At 41.9% G+C, this 23,596-nt stretch overlaps 1 protein-coding gene across 1 annotated transcript in view; it reads right to left on the minus strand.

Annotated features, from left to right (window-relative positions):
* Positions 1-11,212, minus strand: part of LOC134624294 (NLR family CARD domain-containing protein 3-like) — a 37,034-nt gene extending 25,822 nt beyond the window's left edge. Inside the window, exons 1-4 of the mRNA XM_063469263.1 lie at positions 11,179-11,212; positions 9,189-11,013; positions 7,712-7,885; positions 7,316-7,489 (exon numbers count right to left, since the gene is read on the minus strand). Coding sequence (XP_063325333.1) covers positions 7,316-7,489; positions 7,712-7,885; positions 9,189-11,013; positions 11,179-11,212 — 2,207 coding nt within the window. The remainder of the gene's footprint in view (positions 1-7,315; positions 7,490-7,711; positions 7,886-9,188; positions 11,014-11,178) is intronic.
* Positions 11,213-23,596: the final 12,384 nt, after the last annotated feature.

Here is a 23,596-nt window from a genome sequence, read left to right on the forward strand (position 1 = left end):
GAGTTAGGGTTACTAGCTCTTCAGGTTAGGTTTCATTTCATATTATTTCCTATTTCATTTCAAACAAGTAAGTGGATGTAGTAAGTAAGATATTTCAGACATTATTCCGATACAGAGGAGGAGATACTGGAATTATAATTAGTATCTATGCATGCATTTGCAATTTCATTTGACCTTCCCATTGCTCACAATTTGAATTTGTTCACACTGCAGATGAGGAGACTGCTTCTCAACCTAAAAAGAGAGCTTGTTTGGGGACTGAGACAGCGAAAGATGGCACAGTGTGGCGTGAAGAACAGGTGGGGACCTGTCTCCCTTTCACCCCAATAGAGGCGTACGCTTCTGATGGAGAGCCAACAGCTAAGGCCAGGAAAAGTATCTTGAGCCGCCTTCAGAGCTTCCTGTGTTTCATCACTCTTGACATGCTTCATAGCATTCAAGAATGGACTATTCAACATGCACAGCAAACGGAGGATGTTCATTGGTTCATGGACCTCCCTGAACTAATGGCATTTATTTCAATTGTCATCTTGCGGGGGGTTGCTAGGGTTCCATCACTACGTGACTGCTGGTCAGCAAACCTGGGAAACCCACAGATCATTGGAACTATGCCGCGTAACCGCTTCCAAGACATCATGCAACACCTACGCTTTGATGACAGGTCCACCCGCAGTGATCGAGCAAAGACTGATAAGTTCGCTGCAATTTCCAGTGTGTGGGGATCATTTGTCACCAACTGCATCACGTGCTACAACCCTGGTCTACATATCACCGTTGATGAACAGCTCTTCCCATCAAAGACTCGGTGCTGTTTCCTGCAGTATATTGCAAGTAAACCTGACAAGTTTGGGATCAAGTTTTGGGTGGCCTGCGACCTAAAATCCAAGTACATTTGCAATGTCCTCCCATATCTTGGCAAGGACCCCAATCGTCCCAGTGGGGAGAGACTGTCTGAAAATGTAGTGATGAGGCTGATGGAACCATTCCTAGACAAGGGCAGAAATGTTACCACGGACAATTTCTTCACATCGCTTTCACTTGCGCACAAACTTCTTAGACAGAAAACCACCATCCTCGGCACAGTCAACAAGATTCGCCGGGAAATTCCTCAATCCGCTAGATACACAGATCGCAATGAATTCACCACTCAGGTAGGCTGCGGGTCTTTTGTGCTTCTATGTTTATGTGTTTCATTGTGTGTAAAAGTGCTATGGAAATATCAATTTATCTTATTTCTTAGGTGTTTTCAACCTCTGCTGCCACGCTGACGGCGTATGCGGCCAAACGGAAGAAGACACTCTATATTCTTAGCAGCATGCACAGCGTGGTTCAGACTGATAACACCACCAAAAGGAAGCCAAACACTGTCACCCTTTACAACACCACAAAGTGTGGCGTGGATGTGATGGACCAGATGGTGCGGGAGTACACGGTCCGCAGAGGAACACGGCGCTGGCCAGTTGCCGTGTTCTATAACATGATTGACATGGCAGCACTGAATGCACATGTGCTGTATCAAGCATGCACCGGGACGCAGGAAAGACGGGTGGACTTCCTGGTGGAGCTTGCAAAAGAGTTGGCTAACTCTCATATGGCTGGGAAGAAGGCAAGAAAAGAACAGTTGCTTCAGACACAACCCTCCACACCTAGCCCTGGGAAAAGAGCCACGTGTCAGGTCAAACACAAATGCAAGAACAATCATGCCACTGTGCGATGTGTTCACTGCTACAGATACACATGTGGTACATGCAGACTACAGATACCATGGCAGTGCCAGGATTGTGAGTGATTGAAATGTACTCACTCACATTTTATTGCTAGTTGTAAATATGTGTACAAATGGTTGTTTTTTTGTTTTGGTTTTTTTGTACTGTTTTTATCAATAAATCTCAGCAACAATGGAAATACACCCATGTGTTTTGATTTCTCCCTAGGAAGGCAAACTGAAACACAAGTTTCCTTGTGGCTCAGGAAACTAACCACTCCAAGTGGTTCAGCATGGCCCCACCTTATTTACATAACAAAAGCAGCTGTTCACAGGTGATTAAGGATATTAGCTAAAAGCCTACCAGCCATTTCGCTCGACGGCGGGTTTTAAAGGTAGAAAAGCCAAATGGCTCTTCTCTGGGACTTCTAGTGTTAAAGTCTTTGTTGTGGAGTCTGACAGCAGTGGGGAGGAAAGACCTGCGAAATCTCTCCGTCCCACACCATGGGTGCCGCAGTCTCCCACTGAAGGAGCTGCTCAGTGCTGTCACAGTCTCATGCATGGGGTGGGAGATGTTGTCCAACAGGGATGACAGCTTAGCCACCATTCTCCTGTCACTCACCGCCTCCACTGGGTCCAGAGGGCATCCTAGAACAGAGCTGGCCCTGCGGATCTGCCTGTTCAGTCTCTTCCTGTCCCCAGCAGAGATGCTGCCGCCCCAGCAGACCACACCATAAAAGATGGCTGAGGCCACCACAGAGTCATAGAAGGTCTTCAGGAGTGGGCCCTCCACTCCAAACGACCTGAGTCTCCGCAGCAGGTACAGCCTGCTCTGCCCTTTCCTGTCTGAGTTATGAGTCCAGTCCAGTTTGTTGTTCAGATGAACACCAAGGTACCTGTAGCTGTCCACAGTCTCAATGTCCATACCTTGGATGTTCAGTGGTTGCAGTGGAGGATGTTTGTGCCTGCAGAAGTCTACCACCAGCTCCTTGGTTTTACTGGCATTGATCTGGAGGTAGTTCAGCTGGCACCAGTCCACAAAGTCCTGAGTCAGTCCTCTGTACTCCTTGTCGTCCCCATTAATGATGAGGCCGACTATAGCAGAGTCATCAGAGAACTTCTGCAGGAAGCACTGGGTGGAGTTGTGGGAGAAGTCTGCAGTGTAGATGGTGAATAGGAACGGAGCCAGAACCGTTCCCTTGTGGGGCCATGTACTATTAATCATTCTATGTCATGTAGTAGATTATGTCGGATGTAATTCATATTTTAGAGTAGTAATAGTAACTTACTATGTGCAATCAAGATGAGAGACCACGGCTATAAAAGCGAAGGTGGATTTGGGAAGTCTGTCGCAGCCATATCCTGTCCGTTTGTATGCGAGCAACCCATTGCGGAAGGTGCAAGATTGATAAGGAGAGTTTACAGAATTCAGCGGATATTGCGGGATAGACAGGATCCTTTAGCTCAGCGCGACGGTGTGCTCGTAGAGAGATATCGATTCTCCCGTGAGGGTATTATTTTCTTTCTTTCTTCCTCTCTCTCTCTATAGATATATATATATATTTCCCAACTTACTGTGCATGCTTCAGTCACCCCCTTGCATGGGAACAGGTAAAAGTGATGGAGTGTTATGTCAAACTACACACAAAAAACCCCACAATGTCAATAAGTGGCACAGTACAAAAAGGGGTGTGACGAGGGATGCAGGACCACCACCTGTCTTTATTTGCTCTGCCCTTTTCTTGGTTGCTGTTATAAACAAACAAACAGATTATTCCAGGGTCTCTTTTCAAGAGACTAAAAGCAATATAAGTGATAAATATTACCATTATGTAGAATATTCTTATATTTCACTTTTACTTGTACCCATGTTCTAGTGGGTCCTGTTGTGGCTCTAATGTGAAAGAGAATATGATGTAATATAATATAATGTGGTATAATATAATATCACATGATATAATGTAATATCATGGATCACTTACGAGTTTAATTTGTCAGCAACTTTCTGCCAGCCCTCTCTCCTTGCTTTTGCAGCCTCTTGTGACCCCAGGACACAAGAGGCTAAGCAGGGAAGATAAGGGGGAGAGGAGAGGAGAAAAAGTGTGACCGCTTTCACCAAGAGCCAAAGTGAGAAAAAAAATTGTGTCTGTATGTCAGGCTGGGTATCAGGCGCCACCTCTCTAGGGACATATCAGGCCCTCCATGGTATGGAGCCCTATCTTCCCCCACCACTTCCCCTGCCAGTGGCAGACGCCCTCAGACATCGCTGCATTGATGGTTCTTTGTGTCCGAGGATGGGCATCCAGGTACGCACTGGCTCACTCCTGGTGGCTGCTTGTCGGGGCCTGGAGCCTGGGGCTCGCTCGGGCCCCTTCGGGGGTGGGGTGCCCTTGGCTTCTCGCCCTGGGGTTCAGTCACTCAGGCACAGCTGGCTGCCGGCAGAGCTCACGGGCCCCCCTGGCTTCTGCTCCATGGCTGCTGAGTGACCCCTCATCTGGGGCTCTCCTCAGCTCTTTCCGGGATAGTGGCAGGGTTGCCCCTCCATTGGTCTTCCTTGGTCTCTTTTGCTCTGAGGGCCTCTGGATGTCTGGAGCCTGGATCTCATCCATACCTGGAGGGAAGGAAGGGAGGGGCAAGTGGCCCCTCCCTGGGGCCAGCTCCCCCGCTGACCCCAGTAGGCACCCCCATACTCTGCAACCCACCAGGGAAAGGGGGCCCAGGCCCATCCGGACCGGAGTCCAGTTCAGCAGGAGAGAGAGAGGTTGGTCATGTCACATACTGGGTGAAGGTTTTCAGTGTGGAGTCCATTGATGTGTGATTATAGTCCCCTGATATTAAAAAAAAGGGCTCTGAGATTCCGTCTGCAGTCTGGAGACCACAGAGTGGAGAAAGTCACAGGCTGCATCTGCGTTGGCTGAGGGGGGGGGGGGGGGGGGACATTTACTGTTAATCTGATAACGTGAGAATTAGTAGTACAGATGCATGCTAATGACTAACAGCTCAAAGTCTGTGTTCCAGAGCTGTTCTTTCCCAGTTATTTGCCCAGGGTTACACAATCTGTTGTTCACAAACACGTTACCTCTTACCGCTCTCTCTCGTCCTGTCCACCCACAGTAGCTGTGATCCGGGCAGTACGAACCTAATGTCCGGAGTTAGCGGTGTTAGCCAGGATTCCATTAGCATTATGATGCTACACTGCCAGTACTCATTCTGTGACCGGTTTAACGCTGTTATCTTATCCGTCGTTTTTAAGGAGAAATCTCAAATTTCCCATGATTACTGAAGGGAGAGATGACCTGTATCATCTCGTTCTCAGGCAACGATGCTCCCTCCTGGCACAACATCCCCGTCTTTTCCTCCTCAGCTCACTGGGGATGTTAGTTTTGTCCGCCAATAGCTCCACTGCAGGGCGCAGTGCTAACAGCTGATCCCTACTGTAACCATTAACCACGCTCCTGGTCTCCAAATACAAGTGAAAAAAAGTGTGGGAGGGAAAAAAACAAAACAAAACAGAAAAATCTCCAGCCCAGCACAGAACAGTAATGAATGATAACAGAATAAAATGCTACTACTTAATAAGTTATAAGAATAAAAAGGAGAAAATAATACAGAATTCCGAAATAAGCAGAGCTGCCGTAACAGGCTGTCATACACGAGAGGCACCGGACGTGTAAGATAAGTGCAATTATATTGCCAATCAAAAAGAAAAAGTGAACAAATATCAAAAATGATCTCATACACTGATTATTTAAATTAAGACAATTTTATCAAGTTACTGTTTAATGAGGATCTTTAGTAGAAAATTTTAAAACCTGACCTGAGAGTTTCAATTTTACAGTGTGTATTCTTCAATCCAATAGATAGAAACTTGACTCCTGAATCCTGCAGATCAGAGTTACTCAGGTCCAGCTCTCTCAGACTAGAGGGCAGGGAGCTGAGAGCTGAGAACAGAGCTTCATAGCCGCTCTCTGAAAACTGACAGTGACTCAGTCTGAAAAATGAAAGATAAATATTGAACAAACACTGCTGTTGAAATGCAGGGTGGGTGTACTGAAGAGCTTTTAGATTTAGCAATATTCAATCCTTAAAAAAAAAAAAAAAAAAAAAAAAGTCCTTCATTACTTACAAATATACAACATATGAGAGAGATTGACCCCTACTGGCTAAAATACACTTGTCCAAAAAAGAAAAAAAAGACAGAAAGAAAGAAAGAAAGAAAACACCAAAATGGCTGTGATATAAATTTCTGTATTTTATTTACTGAACATTTTTGTGATAATTATGTCACTTTTTGTCACTTAGGTATATACATATAGAATAGCTTCACAAGTAGGCTTTGTGCTAATCACACTTTCATACTTGGGCCATCGTGAGTTGGCCAGACATCAAGGCGCCACGTGTTTGATAGATAGATAGCGTGGTGCCGTCCTGCTTGTCTCTGGGGGATGAAGGGAGGTGACAGCTAAGTTCAAAAGCATAAGCGTAATTCTCTCTACGTAGCGAAGGTTTGAAGGATGAGCTGAAGTTATAGACCCACGAGATGTGTTGTGGAATGTCTTTGTTTTTTGTGTGTGTATATAAGACATGAGGGCGGCGGCCATTATTAGAAACGTTTGACCAGGGTGCTCTCACCATGCTGCAGCATGTTATTAAACCACTTCAAGATGCTCATAGAGTGTTTGCAGGTTATTGGAAATTTCCATAACAATTTGATGTCAGCAAATGGGATTCTTCAAGTTAACTTTGCCGGATCATGGGTCTGTCTATCCTGAGAAAAGCTCACCTCAGTCCAACTGGTTTAAACAAAGGGGGAAGTATGGGACGCGCTCGAGTGACACACACATGGGAGAATACTGATGAGCCAAAATCCGAAAAAAAAAAGAAGAGAATCTGTTAAGAATTTGCAACAGTGAGCTGTTTTGATTTGGGGGAGCGTTTCCAAAGAGACCACAAGGGGTGGACAGGCCTCAAAGGGTGCGCCGACTTACAGTCCAGTGCTGGGGATTGCGCGAATCTACGATACAATGCTGGAAAATTACGCTAATTTAGCGCTAGGGTTATTGTACACACTTGATAAGCTGGGTCTTTTTCGAGTGAAGTGGCACCGTAACTGAGTACATGATCCTAGAAAACTCGAGTTGGGCGAAGGATTCTTGTAGTAGTTGAGCAGATCTACAATCAGGTGCCAGGGAATTGCAAAGTTTCATCTGAGACCCTCAACATGTTTGGGTTATTTTTCAGTGAAGCAGAACCTTAATTGAGTGGGTGATACTGGAAACTCAATGAGTTGGGTGGGCTAGTTATGGTTGATTTTGCACTTTCACACCAGCATGCACTAAAGTAGGAAAGGCCACAGGACTCCTTGTGCCAGGCAGTGAGGGCAGTGCAGTGCATTAAAACCAAAGAAGCTGACATTGATCACTATTGATCAGTAACCATTTCTGCTACTTAAATGATGATAAAAAATATTGCAGATGTTTAACTGACTTGATGCTACACTCTGATTAAAAGACGTTCCTTCATTTTAATTGTTTTTTTTTACAATATATTTACATTCATATTGATCAATTCTGCCAATTTGATGAAAAAAATAATATTACTTGATCTCACCTCAGAGTATTTAGTTTACAATGTGGACTCCTCAGGCCTGCAGAAAGAAGCTTCACTGCTGAATCCTTCAGGTCATTGTTACTCAGGTCCAGCTCTCGCAGACTAGAGTACTGGGCGCTGAGAACTGAGGACAGAGCTTCATAACCTCTCAGTGACAAGTTACAGAGACTTAGTCTGGGAGAAAACAAGATTTTTTTAAAGTTCTTTTCGTCTTATGCTAAAGAGATTAGAAATGTGGCAGATTACCGTAACTTGAGAATAAAGAGATCTCTCTCTCCCTCTCTCTCGTATATTTAGTAAAAAAAACCAATACTAAATGCTGACCATTATTTGCTTAGAATTTTAATTATTTTCTTGTGTTAATTCATAAAAAAACAGAATATTACTTTATCTGACCTGAGTATTTTCAGGGTACACTGTGGACTCCTCACTGTAGCAGACAGAAGTGTCACTGCTGATTCCTGCAAGGTGTTGATACTCAGGTCCAGCTCTCTCAGACTAGAGGACTGGGAGCTCAGAACTGAAGACAGAGCTTCACAACTTCTTTCTGAGAGCTTAGGGACACTCAGACTAAAAAAACAAACAAACAAAAAAACAATTCCAAAAACAATTCAAAAGAATTTAATTGATTTCATTGATCAGAAACAGTTTGTGATCAGTTGAAATCACTTTATATATTGAACCTTTGCAAGGAAGACAAACAACAGTGTGCGATACTATTTACGGTTAACTTAAGAGGAAAAACTAGGGGAAAAAGGGAAAAATATCAAAGACCTGGAACTTGCTCAAATAAATAAATACATGCTAAATAATAAATAATGCTAAACAAAAAAAGGAATTACTCTTTATTCTGTGACCAGGTGGTAAGCAACTCTGTTAGTATTCAGCAATGAGAGGGAAAGCTGTAAGCCATACCTCTGGCCAGATATACTTCTTTTTTTTTTCATTTTTTTTTTATTTTTGTCATGCAATTTGCGTTTGACTGTGCACAAGCTGTGAGCCTTGCCAAATTGTGACAGAATGCAAAGACAAGTAAGGACCTTATTTGTCTTTGCATTCTGTCACAATTTGGCAAGGCTCACAGCTTGTGCACAGTCGACATTGACATTTACACTGTGAAGAATGAGACATGTGACTTTATCTCATCTTTTTGTGGAAGACTCTGATGTAAGGACTAATCGCTATTGCTGCTTTTACAGTAATCATTTCCATAAATATTTTACTGGCTCAGTCTTCCAGAATCTCAATATCATATCTTGACCTTATTGAGATCAAATTACTTTTGCAGTCCTGGTGTTTAACTAGCCCTCACTCACAGGTTTCCTGGCCACAAGAAACCAGAAGAAACATGAAGAATATGATTGAATCTGCCAGATCCTGGGGGAAAAGCACAGGTGAGGCTGATTATAACATATAGAAATGAACTCCTCTTCAATTGAGCAGTGCACTGAAGCAGAGCAATAAGATAAGAGGAGGAATGAGGAAGAACTAAAGAGAGAACAGTGGAACATCTTATGTGCTTTTGATATGAATGAAATATGTAACAGTTTTATTTTTCAATTGATTTCATTTTATTTATATTTATTATTGAGGAGTTGATGATTATCACCTATGGTTCAATCACTTCATCATTTATTAACTTTCTATTATAAAACACTGTTTTTTCACCTTTGGAAGGTGCTGTAAAAATAGTTTTCTTAATTACAGGGTGATTCTGGATATGAATTTCATAAAGGGTGACACCCAAAAAATTTTAATTTATTGTTGATGATCGTTTAATTATGATCGATTAATTATGTTTAAGTTTTTAAGGGGGCATCACACATTACACTGTTCATGTCATAAGTAAAAGACTGATCACATATTTACACACAGAGCTTTGTTGGAGGCTTTGACCACTGGCAGCAGCCGCAATAGAGCCTTCTCTGAAGCAGAGAATTTCTTCAGGTCAAACACATCCAGATCTTTTTCTGATGACAGTAAGATGAAGACCAGAGCTGACCACTGAGCAGGAGAGAATTTATCTGTGGAGAGACTTCCTGAACTCAGGGACTGTTGTATCTTCTTCACTAGAGAACGATCATTCAGTTCATTCAGACAGTGGAGCAGATTGATGCTTTTCTCTGCAGACAGATTCTCACTGAGCTTCTCCTTAATGTACTGGACTGTTTCCTGATTGGTCTGTGAGCTAACTCCTGTCTGTGTCATCAGGCCTTGCAGGAGAGTTTCAATGGTCTGGAGTGAAAGACCCAGGAGGAAGCGGAGGAACAAGTCCAGGTGTCCATTTGGACTCTGTAAGGCCATGTCCACAGCACTATGGTAGAAGCGTTTCTCTGTGGTTTCTTCTTCTCTCCTTGAGTCTTGTTTTCTAAATAGTTTGGACCACCAGTAGATTGTTTGTTGTTCTTCGAGCAAATTGAGTCCAGAGTTGATGAAGGTCAAATGGACATGAAGAGCAGCCAGAAACTCCTGAACACTCAGATGGATGAAGCAGAACACCTTGTCCTGGTACAGTCCTCTCTCCTCTTTAAAGATCTGTGTGAACACTCCTGAGTACACTGAGGCTGCTCTGATATCAATGCCACACTCGGTCAGGTCTGATTCATAGAAGATCAGGTTTCCCTTCTGCAACTGGTCAAAAGCCAGTTTTCCCAGAGACTCAATCATCTTCCTGCTCTCTGGACTCCAGTGTTGATCTGTCTCAGCTCCTCCATCATACTTGGCCTTCTTCACTTTGGCCTGAACCACCAGGAAGTAGATGTACATCTCAGTCAGGGTCTTGGGCAGCTGTCCTCCCTCTCTGGTTTTCAGCACATCCTCCAGAACTGTAGCAGTGATCCAGCAGAAGACTGGGATGTGGCACATGATGTGGAGGCTTCGTGATGTTTTGATATGGGAGACGACCCTGCTGGCCTGCTCTTCATCTCTGAATCTCTTCCTGAAGTACTCCTCCTTCTGTGGGTCAGTGAACCCTCTAACCTCGGTCATCATGTCAACACAGTCAGGAGGGATCTGACTGGCTGCTGCAGGTCGTGTGGTTATCCAGAGGCGAGCAGAGGGAAGCAGGTACCCCCTGATGAGGTTTATGAGCAGCACATCAACTGAGGTGGACTTTCTAGGGTCACTCAGGATTGTAGTTTTGTGGAAGTCCAGAGGAAGTCGACACTCATCCAGACCATCAAAGATGAACACAACCTGGAAGTCTTCAAACCTGCAGATTCCTGCTTCTTTGATTTCAGTAAAGAAGTGATGAACAAGTTCCACCAAGCTGAACTTTTCCTCTTTCAGCACATTCAGCTCTCTGAAAGTGAATGGAAATATGAACTGGATGTCCTGGTTGGCTTTGTCTTCAGCCCAGTCCAGGGTGTATTTCTGTGTTAAGACTGTTTTCCCAATGCCAGCCACTCCCTTTGTCAGAACAACTCTGATTGGTTCATCTCTTCCAGGTGAGGCTTTAAAGATGTCTTCTTGTCTGATTGTTGTTTCTGGTCTGTCTGGTTTCCTGGATGCTGTTTCAATCTGTCTGACCTCATGTTCATCATTAACCTGTGCATTCCCTCCCTCTGTGATGTAGAGCTCTGTGTAGATCTGATTCAGAAGGGTTGGGTTTCCTGCTTTAGCGATGCCCTCAAACACATGCTGGAACTTCCTCTTTAAGACAGTCTTGTGATGATGCTGAAAAACTCCAATTAGACTTCCTAAAGAAACAATGGAGTAATTATCTCAAAACAATTTATCAAATACACATGTAAATTTCTCCCCACAAAATAAGTATTTGAATACATGTTGGTTAATCTGTTAAGACTTTCGTAAATATTCCAGTCATCAAGCATCTTAAACCTTCATTGAAATCTTCTTACTGCTCTGTAGATGATCTGCCAACTCCTCCTGCTTCATTCTCTTTAGGAAATTAAGTGTGATCTTCATAAATGCCTCTCTGCTGCTCCTCCACTGCTCTTTATCCGTACCGCATGAAAGCTGCTCATTCTCCCTCTGACTCTTTTGGTACTCTGGGGGTACTTGGTTCAAGGAGTTCTGGATCGTCTTCAGCTCATTCTTCACAAAAGTGATAATGTTGTCCTGTAGCAGCTAAAACAAAAATACCAGAATGATCAATCAGATTCAAATCATGGAGCCAAACATCAGATCCATGTTGCACACACTGACAATCCACTGGTCTACAAAGAGCATGATGAAGTTGGCTGTGAACAGAACAGATATAAAAGTAGTTGTTGTACATGTACAGACCATAAATATGGAGTCCAGGTGTGTTTGATGCTGCTGTGTAGACTGACCACTGGGAACCTTTGAGCTGTCCTGGTCCAGTCTGTGGAGGAACCATGGAGAATTGGTTCAAGCACAGATTAACGATCCAGTCAATTATGTCTTCGCAAATACTGTGATTTAGGCGACTGTCTATAGTTGCGAACATTCATTAGTTCAACTGATCACAAAGAATCAACTGTTCAGTTTTGTGTTTAGCTGTCAGTTTATTTGCTCTGCAGAGCATCAGTTATCATTAAGCTTCTGAGTTAAAAGTATTTGAACCTTTATATTGTATCTGAGGTACATGAAAAACCTGATGCTTTACACACCTCAACCTCAAGCGTTGAGGTCAAGATCACTGGGAGGGGTAACCCATTTACACGTGACAATGTCTTTCAACTTAATACCAAAATTCAGCCCAAATCAGTTCCTTCTTCAGCTCAACAACCTTGGCTTCCAAATGGGGATAGATTAATTTGAAACACCCATAGGTGTGAATACGGCAGCATCCCCCGCGACCCTGAAAAGGATAAGCGGAAGAGAATGGATGGATGGGCTTCCAAATGTCGTCATCTGCCATTTCATTTTCAACTACACAGTTGCTAATTAGCTCTAACTCAGCTGTTTACTAATAGTCAACTATTCATTTGATTATAAGGGGATAATTATGTTAGTTTAAATTAATCAACACTCCTCAGTCACATCCGCTGTCACAATCCTTGAAGCACAGGCAAGAGGCGTGGCAGCAATCTTGCATTCTAGCTTATAAGTCAGCCAAAGGCTGAAACAAATTTTGAATATATTAGATTAAATAGAGTTATTCTCATATAGCGCTTTTCTACTCTCCGGGAGTACTCAAAGCGCTGTATACAACATGTCTCATTCACCCTTTTGCACCCACTCATACAAGCACTTTAAACCGAAGTGCAAACTAATTAACATTCACACATTCACACTCCGATGTACGCATCAGAGGACAATTTGGGGTTAGTATCTTGCCCAAGGATATTTGGCATGCAGACTGGGGAAGCCAAGGATAGAACCACCAACCTTCCAATCAGTAGCTGATCTGCTCTACCACCTGAGCTACAGCCACCCTAGCTGGAAGACTCATAAACACCTTTTGGAATAGAATAGGATAGAATAGCATAGATTGCTTTTATTGTTACTATAAAGGTGTACAATGAGACACAGAGCATCTTCTACTCAGTGCAAACATATGGGAAAAGAATGGGGGGTGCACAGTTTCTACAGCACCATATAACGTATGTGAACATCAGTCCATTTGCTTATCCTTTTCAGGGTCGCTGGAGACTATCCCAGCTAGACTGTGGGAGAAAGCCTATAGACTGTACATTTTACTTCTTAATTATTGCCCACCTTAGCCCTTACTAGTCTAAATCTTGTTACTCAGACTTTATATATGGGCGTCTTCCACATTGTGTGTCTGACAAGACAATCAGCAACACAGGGTCACCACAAGGGACTGTTCTCTTCCCCTTCCTCTTCACCCTCTACACCTCTACACTACAGACTTCAGTCACTGCACAGAGACCTGTCACCTTCACAAGTTTTCTGATGACTCGGGGGTGGTTTTGATGCATGAGCAGGGGCGATGACTCAGAGTACCAGGCTTTGATTGACTCCTTCGTCACGTGGTACAAGCACAATGATCTGCAACTCAACTTGGACCAAGACCAAGGAATTGATTGTGAATTTTAGGAATACCAGGACACCTTGGACCTCTGTTTCAATCCAGGGGTTTAATGTGGATATTGTGGAGGACTATAAATACCTTGGTGTATACATAGACAATAAATTGGACTGGGTCAAAAACACCACTCCACTTTACAGGAAGGGGCAGGTCATGTGCCACATTACTCTGAAAATGTTCAGGTACAAACTGCACTGAAAATGGGTGAAAAAGCAGACAATGTCCAAAGATAATCTTTTATTTACCACCAAAAAGCCTGGACACAACAGTACTGTTATTCTCATGAGCGTAATTTAACGACGGCTTGGGATTTTTGCACAGTACTGTCATTTGAAGACATTCATAAAAAAACATTAAGCTGTAACCTGATGGCAAACAACATGAAAAAAAGTATTAATAAACAAGAAATGAAGTTGGATCAAACATATCCTCCACATCTGTGCTTGGATCTGTACTGTGAGGGTTTGCGTACGTAAATATTTTTGATTTATCTTTTAATTTTTTATGATTTTACCTGAACAGTGGATATGAATAAAAGAGCTTGGCCTCTACAGGGACGGGATACTGTCATTGCCTATCCGTAGCATGGTAGAGGAGTTTAAATGTGCTAAAGGGAGGCGTAGCTCAAATAATATAATAATAAATATTGTGTTTTACATCTGATTGCCTCAAGGACCTGTGGCATCCTCCACACTATGCACTTGAACATATAAAAGTGATGAGTACCTCTTTCATTGAATTTTGAGTGTTTTAATCAACCTTGTTACATCTGTTGTGTTCCCGGTCAAATGTTATTGCTATAGGAAATGACTACGAAAATGATGTGGAGAGAGTTTCATCTGGGTGCTCTTCTGATCTTGAACACCTTATGATCAGATGCAGACCCTTTGTATACCACTCTTTATATTCCCCCCTATGGTCAAACCACACGGCACTAAACGAACGGTTTAATTTTATCAACCAGAAGGAAACGTTACACCTGGAAGTTGCTTTTATCATGGCTGGCGACCTTAATAAAGCCAACATGAAGAAAGTTCTGCCGAATTTTCCCAGGCACGTAAACTTTCCAACACGTGGTGAGAACATCTTGGACCACTTTTACACTCCATATGCCCATGCCTACAAATCCTGCCCCCAGCCGGCCTTCGGAAAATCAGATCACTCGGCCCTGCTGCTGGCAGCTGAAAAGTGAGCAGTCTATTGCATGTCGTTTCAACATTGGACCAGCCAATCAGCCAGGGCCCTGCATCACCGCCTCAACATCGCAGACTGGGAAGGCTTCTGGACCACCAGTGACAACAACATTAACAATTATGCTCAGTACAGGGCTCTAGAGCGGGGGTCCCCAATCCCAAAATGCTCTCTCTGTCATTGGCCCCTCTATTGTAGAGATATGCAATGCCTCTCTTTTAACAGGTGTGGTCCCTAGGTTCTGTAAGCATGCTGTTGTTGAGCCGATATTAAAAAAGAGCAGTTTGGATCCAACTCAGCTTAAGAATTATAGGCCTATCTCTAAGCTTCCATTATTATCGAAAATTCTGGAAAAAGTAGTTGCCGATCAACTTATCACTTTTTTAGAAACACGTGAAATTTATGACAAATTTCAGTCAGGTTTCCGTAAAAGTCACTCAACAGAAACCACATTACTTAAAGTCTCTAATGACATTATGATGTCAGCTGACTCCGGAGCATCCTCAGTCCTGGTTTTGTTGGACTTTACATCTGCCTTTGACACCATTGACCATACCATCCTGATTAACAGGCTCCGGGACATAGTCGGTGTGTCCGGTCTGGCTTTGGAGTGGTTTCGGTCATACCTCTCCAACAGATCTTTTAGTGTTTTTGCGAATCGGTTTATGTCACATTCTAAGGATCTGACATGTGGGGTACCGCAGGGTTCAGTTCTGGGTCCTATTCTTTTTCTTTTGTACATGTTACCTCTAGGACTTATAATTAGGCAGTTCCTTGAGGTGTCTTATCACTTCTATGCTGATGATATTCAGCTCTATTGCTCTTTTAAGCCGATGGAAGTCCATAAACTGTCCTCTTTAATTAAATGTTTAGCTTCCATTGAACAGTGGCTTGGTGACAACTACTTACAGTTGAACTCTGAGAAGTCAGAAACATTCATTATTACCCCCAACAACCAGATATCTCTACTCAAACAGCATCTTGGTTCTCTTGGCTCATCTGTTCACCTGAGCTCGAGGTACTTTGGTGTGATCTTTGATTCTGCCATATCCCTAGAACAGGGGTCAACAACCTTTAACACCCAAAGAGCCATTTGGACCCGGTTTCCACACAAAAGAAAACACTGGGAGCCGCAAATACTTTTTGACATTTAAAATGAAGATAATACTGTATATATTGTTTGGTCTGCAGTGCCGCTGCAGTGGAGGCGGACACACCTGAGCGGCACCCGCAATCACGCCTCGCCGCCTTAACGTCTGTGCCATCTATGCTGTTGTGTTGGTGTGTGTCGGGCTGTGAGCTGCAAAGCTACAGCCTAGTGATGGGATTTCCGGCTCTTTTTAGAGAACCGGCTCTTTCGGTTCGGCTCACTAAAAAGAGCCGGCTCTTTCGGCTCCGAAGCGGCTCTTCAGGTTGTTTTGTTGCTTTAATTAATTTATTATTAACAATAATATAAAATTATGCACAAAAGAAATTACTAATGTAAAAAAAAAAGTGGTTTTATTTATATATAAATATATGCGTTGGCCCCTAGAGAGAAAACACGTACAAACTCCAAAGCACATGTCTAGCATGAACTGAACTTCCAAAATAGAGCTACTTAGATCACTTAAATTACACAATTGTTGTTTGTGCATTTATACACAAACACTCATATGTAATCAAATAATAATAAAAAAATGTTCATTTACCTGCTACTACCACACACCAAATCCGGTCGTTAGTACTTGCTGGCTTGTGTAGCCACTAGATAACAAAAGCTCAACACTACGCCTAGCATCCTGGAGCACTTCTGTTTTCTTTTGTACGTGTTTTGGAGTCTTTACGTGCTACTGAGTTTTTACGTGTTTTAGAGTTTGTATGTGCTTCAGGGTTTGTACGTGCCTCAGAGTTCGTACGTGTTTTGGAGTTTTTACGTGCTACTGAGTTTTTACGTGTTTTAGAGTTTGTATGTGCTTCAGGGTTTGTACGTGCCTCAGAGTTCGTACGTGTTTTGGAGTTTTTACATGCTATGGAGTTTTTACGTGTTTTACAGTTTTTACGTGTTTTACAGTTTGTACATGCTTCGGGGTTTGTACGTGCTATGGAGTTTTTACGTGTTTTGGAGGTTTTACGTGTTTTGGAGTTTTTACGTGCTTTGTCTCTGGGGGTCACCATAGATATACTTTTATTTATTCACTCCACATAAAATGTAATAAATAAATCATATAATACAAAAACCAACTAGTCACATTTCAACTATTTAAATTTTCAGCTTTTTCCTTTTACAAATTTAAACACTGCAAACCACAACACAATTAAATATAAATTAAAAAATGAAAAACAAAAAGAACATGCATATTCTCTGTCATATGGGCCTGCATGAATAAATTTTCTGACTCCTTTATCATCTGCAACTGAAAATAGTTGTGGATGATTACTATACCTTTCTAATGTGACGTTGTTGTCCCTGGCTCTCTTTCTCTCTCTCTCCCTCCCGCTCTGTTCCTCTGCTACTGAGTGTAATTACCGCCCCTCCCCCCAGCGCAAAGCACAAGGCTCGCATGCAGAGTGAAGCGGAAAAAAGGGCGAGAGAGAGGGTGAGAGAAAGAAAAAAGAAAAAACCGACGGCTCGCGATAAGGAGCCGGCTCGCGTCGTTCACTTCAAAGATCCGGCTCTAAGAGCCATTTCGTTCGCGAACGACCCATCACTACTACAGCCGGCTGCATGCGTACAGCAACCGTGTGTGAAAAGTGGTCAATAAAGAAATGCTAAAAAGCGTGTTCATGCAAACATCGTCAGGTCTGCCGTGATATGTTTTCAATGGGACTTCTGCTCCTGAACCTCTGCGCACAGTGTCTGCAAATCGGGGCTGTACAAAGTCACTTTCATCTTTACGCAAGACTGTAAGCTGTCATCTGTGAGGCGCGAGCAGTGTTTGTTTTTAACATAGTTCACGGTGGAGAACAGCTGCTGACATAATGTGGATCCGAAGATCCATAATTGGCCTACCTGGGGTTGAAAGTCTCGATAAATGCACGGCGTTTCGGCGGGTATACCGGCTTCCGCGAGTGTGACGCTTATTTTGCAATGAAAAAAATATAAAAATTTTATGTTTATATTTCAATATCACAATAATATTCCAATTTAGAACTACAAGTTAAAAAAGAACTAACATAAATAAAATACACTTCAGCTAAATACTTCTAATTTATTTTCCTAAACCATGCAGAGCCGCACTATAAAGGACTAATGAGCCGCATGTGGCTCTGGAGCTGCAGGTTGCCGACCCCTGCCCCAGAACAACACTCTCGCCAGTGGATTAGGAATTGCCTTTTTCAGCTAAGAAACATCTCCAAACTGCGAACTTTGCTGTCTAAATCTGAGTTAGAAATGGTTACTCATGCTTTTATTTCATCTCGCTTAGATTATTGTAACAGTCTTTTCTTTGTTTGAGCAAAAGCAATCTTGACCGTCTCCAGTTAGTCCAGAATGCTGCTGCAAGGCTTTTAACTAAGACACGAAAAAGAGAGCACTTCACAGCAGTGTTACGTTCATTACACTGGCTTCCAGTACATTTTAGAATTCATTTTAAAATCTTGGTACTGACTTTTAAAACTTTGAATTGCGATGCCCCTGCCTGCATTTCTGATCTTTTAGAACCCCACGCTCCCTCTCGCAGTCTGAGATCATCTAATCAAAGGCTGTTGGTAGTCCTACGAACTCGATTTAAGACCAGAGGTTATAGATCTTTTAGAGCGGTGGCCCCCAGATTGTGGAATGCTCTCCCTCCATCATTACGTTGCCTTGATTGTATTTATTCTTTTAAAAAGCAGCTTAAGACTCATTTATTTAGATTGGCTTTTAATTAGATTTGTACTGTATGTTTGATTATTAATGTATTTTATGTATTTCTGTTTTATATTACTGTGAAGCACTTTGTGGTTTTTATCCTGTGAATAGTGCTATATAAATAAATTGATTTGATTTGATTTGATATTGAGATCTTCAGATCAAACCCTTTGAGGCATTTTTAAGGTTTAGACTTTCTTTTAACTTTATATATCATGAGATATTTTAAGTTTAAATTTCAGCTCAGTGAAGCACTTTAAGCACAAGAAATTTTTCAGTACCATATTTTTCAAACTATAAGGCGCATTTAAAATCCTTTAATTTTCTCTCATATGTGTGCCTTCTGTATGAATTCTGGTTGTGCTTACTGACCACGAAACGATTTAATGTGGTACACGGCACTCAAAAATCTGTCAAAATGTTTTAGTGAGACTTTGGTAAGCTACGAAGCTGCACCGATTGATGGACTGTCAGAGCATTACGGCTAGGGCTGGGCCGGGCCATATTATTCCGTTCACGGTAATACCGGTGCAATGTTAGGCAACGATAAGAAAATGAAATACCGCGATAGAATATGGGTAAAACGCGCATACACAGTGCCTTTGTTTTCATACGCACATGGCCGATAAAGCACGGCGGCAACAGAGAATAAGAAGGGGGAAAACAAATTGTGGAGTGAAACGGATCCATCCATGAAAACAGAATTTATTACATTTAACGGAGTTAGAAGTTAGCAGGAAGTTAGCTCGCTAGGATTTGCTAGTTACCTAAGCATGATATAGGATGTTCTGACAGAGATTTCTGAAAAAATTCAAACGTACAGCTCTGCTATCACTTCCAACATAAATGAAGACAGGAAATCAAACAGCAGTGATTTTTGTAAGGTTACTGAAGTTGGGCTAGGTTGTATATAATCATGTGATCGCTAGCAACACAGCCATGTTAGCATAACATATACAGTGAAGCTGTAGGATGAGCACTAACACTTTTACACTCAATAAAAGTTAACATGAAGGTTCCTGATGGTTAGAGACAAATACAATCGCATGGCATGATGCTGTAATTGGACCAAACTTCAGTCAGGAGAACAACTGAGATAATCCATCCACAATATGAGGTTAGTCATTAATATAATGCAACAACATGGGAATAGAGCAGCTGTGATAGAATACAGTATTAATGAATCAATGGTACAGAAGTGGAGGAAGCAAGAAGAATGAGTTGAATAAAGTTTAACTTGATCTGACTGCTTTGTTTTACTTAATGTGTCTTATAATCCCGTTCACCTTATGGGCTGAAAAATATGTATTTGACTTTTTTATTTGGCTCACTTTTTTATTTGGCACACTGTTTAATGTTGCAAAGCACCTCTTTTTAACTTCAGTGGATATTATACATGGTTATGCTCAGGATATCTCAGCCCATTTTTACTGGAAATGCCTTTTTGTTAAACTTTCAGCAATGAATTTGCATTTGCACTGTTAAATTTTTATATGGCTTTAATGCACATAGTGGGGCGATCGTGGCTCAAGAGTTGGGAGTTCGCCTTGTAATCGGAAGGTTGCCGGTTCGAGCCCCGGCTCAGACAGTCTCGGTCGTTGTGTCCTTAGGCAAGACACTTCACCCGTTGCCTACTGGTGGTGGTCAGAGGGCCCGGTGGCGCCAGTGTCCGGCAGCCTCGCCTCTGTCAGTGCGCCCCAGGGTGGCTGTGGCTACAACGTAGCTTGCCATCACCAGTGTGTGAATGTGTGTGTGAATGGGTGGATGACTGGATATGTAAAGCGCTTTGGGGTCCTTAGGGACTAGAAAAGCGCTATATAAATACAGGCCATTTAAAAAACGGCTGCTTGTTTTTTTGTTTTTTTTGCACTAGTAAAGCTGTAGAGTTGTATTTTGTCTCACATCAATTAAATCGTCAGTTATATCGTTATTGCAAATTTCCAAATATATATCGTCATAAATATTTTTGGCCATATCGCCCTGTTCCAATTACGGCCACTGTAGTCAGGAGCCTCGCAAAGTAATAAGTAGTGTGCTTCAACATAATATTACTGTATTGTGCGTATTGTATACCCCAAAATGGCACCTGTTAAGTGACATGCTTACGAAGCGGATTTCAAACTATCAGTCACTTATCTGACTGTTTTGTTTCGCTTAATGCGCCTTAATACCGAAAAATACGGTAAAAAATATGGTCCGAAAAATACGGTAACTTATGTTCCTTGTAGAGCTGGGTGATAGAACAATAACGATATGTATTGTGAAATAACTTTTTCTCGATAGAAAAATTAAACTATTGCAATAGGCCGCATCTCTCTTGTCCTGTTAAAAAAAAAGAACAGCCAATCCAAATTAAGTAGCGCAGAGCCTGAACCAATCACAGCCGCAGTGTCACGTCACGTGACTTGTTACGTACAGCACAAGTGCCAAGCCGTACTTGTCTATTTGTTTGGGAAGCAGCCCCACATGAGCACCTGGCTGCAGCCGTGCCACCCGGGTAATGGAGAAAACGCGTGTGCCGACTAGAGAAAAATCAACCGAGCGTGACCAAAGGTTACCGACGGAAAAACAGATGATGGTTCCAATCCCGGAGAGATTGTCGAACGGAAGGGCCATAGAAGTTCCGTAGTGTGAAGGTATTTCGGCTATTTCAAGTCTGACAAAAAACAGAGTAGCGCGCACTGTAAATTGTGCCGAAAGCAAGTCTGGAAATACAATAAACCGGTACATGCTCAATCTGTGACTGAAAGCGCTAATTCGTCATTCGGCTTTTGTCAGACTAAAGTAACTGTTAAAACTGTTTGAAAAGCTAAGCTTTACAACAAGGAGAGATTGAGAATTTCCTTTTAGTTCTCAGTTTATTTGATATTGACAAAAGTCAGTCAATTTTGTCTGTTCTTCTGTAAAACAAACTAAGATTTATTTTTAGAATTAATATTTTGTTTCTAATTGGAATTGACAATTTAGTAGTCTGTTTTGTTTGTTCCATTTTGAAACTTAAACGCTTTAGCGGCTGTGTTTTGTGTAGTTTGCAATATTTGCCTTTATTTATCTGAAAAAGTCTTTTTTTTTTCTTTAAGTACATCTACCCTGTTAAACTTATTATGGAAAATAAATATTTAAATCAAGACAAGCTGCTGATTATTTCACATTTTACTTGTGAGCAACGGCACATTTAAATCTTACAAATATAGTTATTTGGCTTATATTGTGAGATATATTGTTATTGCCTGAAATGAAAAAAACATATCGTGAAATGAAAAAATCTTATATCGCCCAGCTCTAGTTCCTTGTAGAAATGCGCTCGGAAATAAAGAACTTTGTGTTGACAATATTGTTAGTTAATCATTTACAAATCAATATTGTCTGTATGGACAGTAATTTATTTTAAAAAGTGAACATGTAAAGCTGAAGTGTTAAGCAATGCTGTTGGAAAATTTGGGTCCACCTAACTTTTGTCCTGGTGCACTTAAGAAAAAAGTTAGGCGCACCAGTGCAGCCATGGCAAATAGTTAGTCTAAAGTCCTGTGGGTACTTAACAGACTTTATCCACAAATGCATTAATGATGTCATATCACGGGCTAATGTAGGAACTCACCCCAACCAGATGTCGTGGATTAACGGAGAGGTTTGGCAATGCTCAGAGTGAGTTATTGTTATCTGTATGTGTCAATAAACTTGAATTGAATTTAGTAAATACACAAATATCTCCCAGTACACTTAATAAACTCTATTAAACTCATTTCAACGTCACTTCAGCTTTAAATGACTCATAACATAAGCACAGATTAGTAAACGCAGTAACTCATACAGCTACACACTGTAAATTTGCTAACAATGCTAGCAAGCTAACATGCTAGCTGCAGTTAGCACGTACACACAGAATCTGAAAGAAACAGTTCAAACCCACACAACTTTTTAATTTGGCTATCTTCAGTGTCCTGAAACCAATATTAAACTCTGCAGTCACCATGGTAAAAGGCACTTATTCTTCAGTATTTTAACATTTTTTTTTTTTACTTCTGGTTGCACTTTAAGATGGCTGCATTGACAAGAGCTCCAAGACATCTCAGCAAGAAGTTGAATATTTATTTTTTACTATTTGCTCTTGCTGTGCGTACAGCGCAATCATACACTTGGTACATTCGTCAGTCAGTTAAGACTTTACAGAAGGTTTTAATAATGGAAGCTCTGCTGGCGGGGTCGCCTGTCTACTCACGCAGTGCTATGGAGACAAAACGAAGGACTCAGGCAATGAAAGGGGAGGAGGTGTGTGGTTTATGGTTAACTGTTTGTGGGCTAGTAATGTGTGTATCTTAAAAAAGTACTGTTCTCAGACCCTCGAGCTGCTGACTATCCAAGTTAGACCTTTTTACCTCCCGATGGAGTTCAGTTCAGGTCTCCTTTTAGCTGTTTACATCCCCCCACATGCTGATAAAGCTACAGCTATGGACAAACTGTATGACCTCATTACTGGACTCAGCTTTTGGCAAGGCAGACCATTGTTCCATACTGTCTGCAGACAGACAAAGGCTTAAACAGGAAAAAACAGTTTCCGGGCTCATTTACAAATGGGACATTGAGACTGAGAGGGTCTTACAGGTTGTTTTGAGACAAGTGACTGGCAGATATTTGAGGATGCATCTGATAGCAACATCAATAAACTCACATGCTCTGTCACAGGGTATATATTGGCAAATGCACAGATGGCATCTGTCACGGGCTGGGTCTGTGACCCAGCATTTTTGTGTTTATTTTCTGTATTGTTGACTTATGTTTTACTGTTAAGTTCTTGTGGCTTCTATTATTTGGATAGGTTTGAGGTTCTTTGTACGTGACATTATTTTGTTAGATTTATCTAGTGTGAGGTTATTAGTAGAAACATATGTTACTTTATGCATGTAGTCAGTCAAGGTAGCTGATTTATGTTAACAGCTGTAGGACATATATTATCTTTTAGTTTAGACTGTGTGCTGTGTGAGTAGTCAAGTTCCCATCATACGTTTGGGTTAGAAGAATATAATCATTACGTAGTTCATTAGATAAGTGTGCACCACTCTGTATCCTTGATCTGCTGTGAATGTGTTACACTGTTTTCTTGACATGTTTTACTGCTGAATCATAAAGAGAAAGGTTGTGTGCAGGAGACCTTGTGTCTAAGTTAGGAGAAGATAGACGACATTCCATACCCCCACCTGCCTGAGAGCATGAAGACAGGGAGCCAAGGTCAGGAGTCAGGCTTGCTAAGAATGAGAAAAACATGTGTATATTTAGGCTT

Source organism: Pelmatolapia mariae, linkage group LG3_W, assembly GCF_036321145.2.
Source record: "Pelmatolapia mariae isolate MD_Pm_ZW linkage group LG3_W, Pm_UMD_F_2, whole genome shotgun sequence".
Taxonomy (NCBI): domain Eukaryota; kingdom Metazoa; phylum Chordata; class Actinopteri; order Cichliformes; family Cichlidae; genus Pelmatolapia; species Pelmatolapia mariae.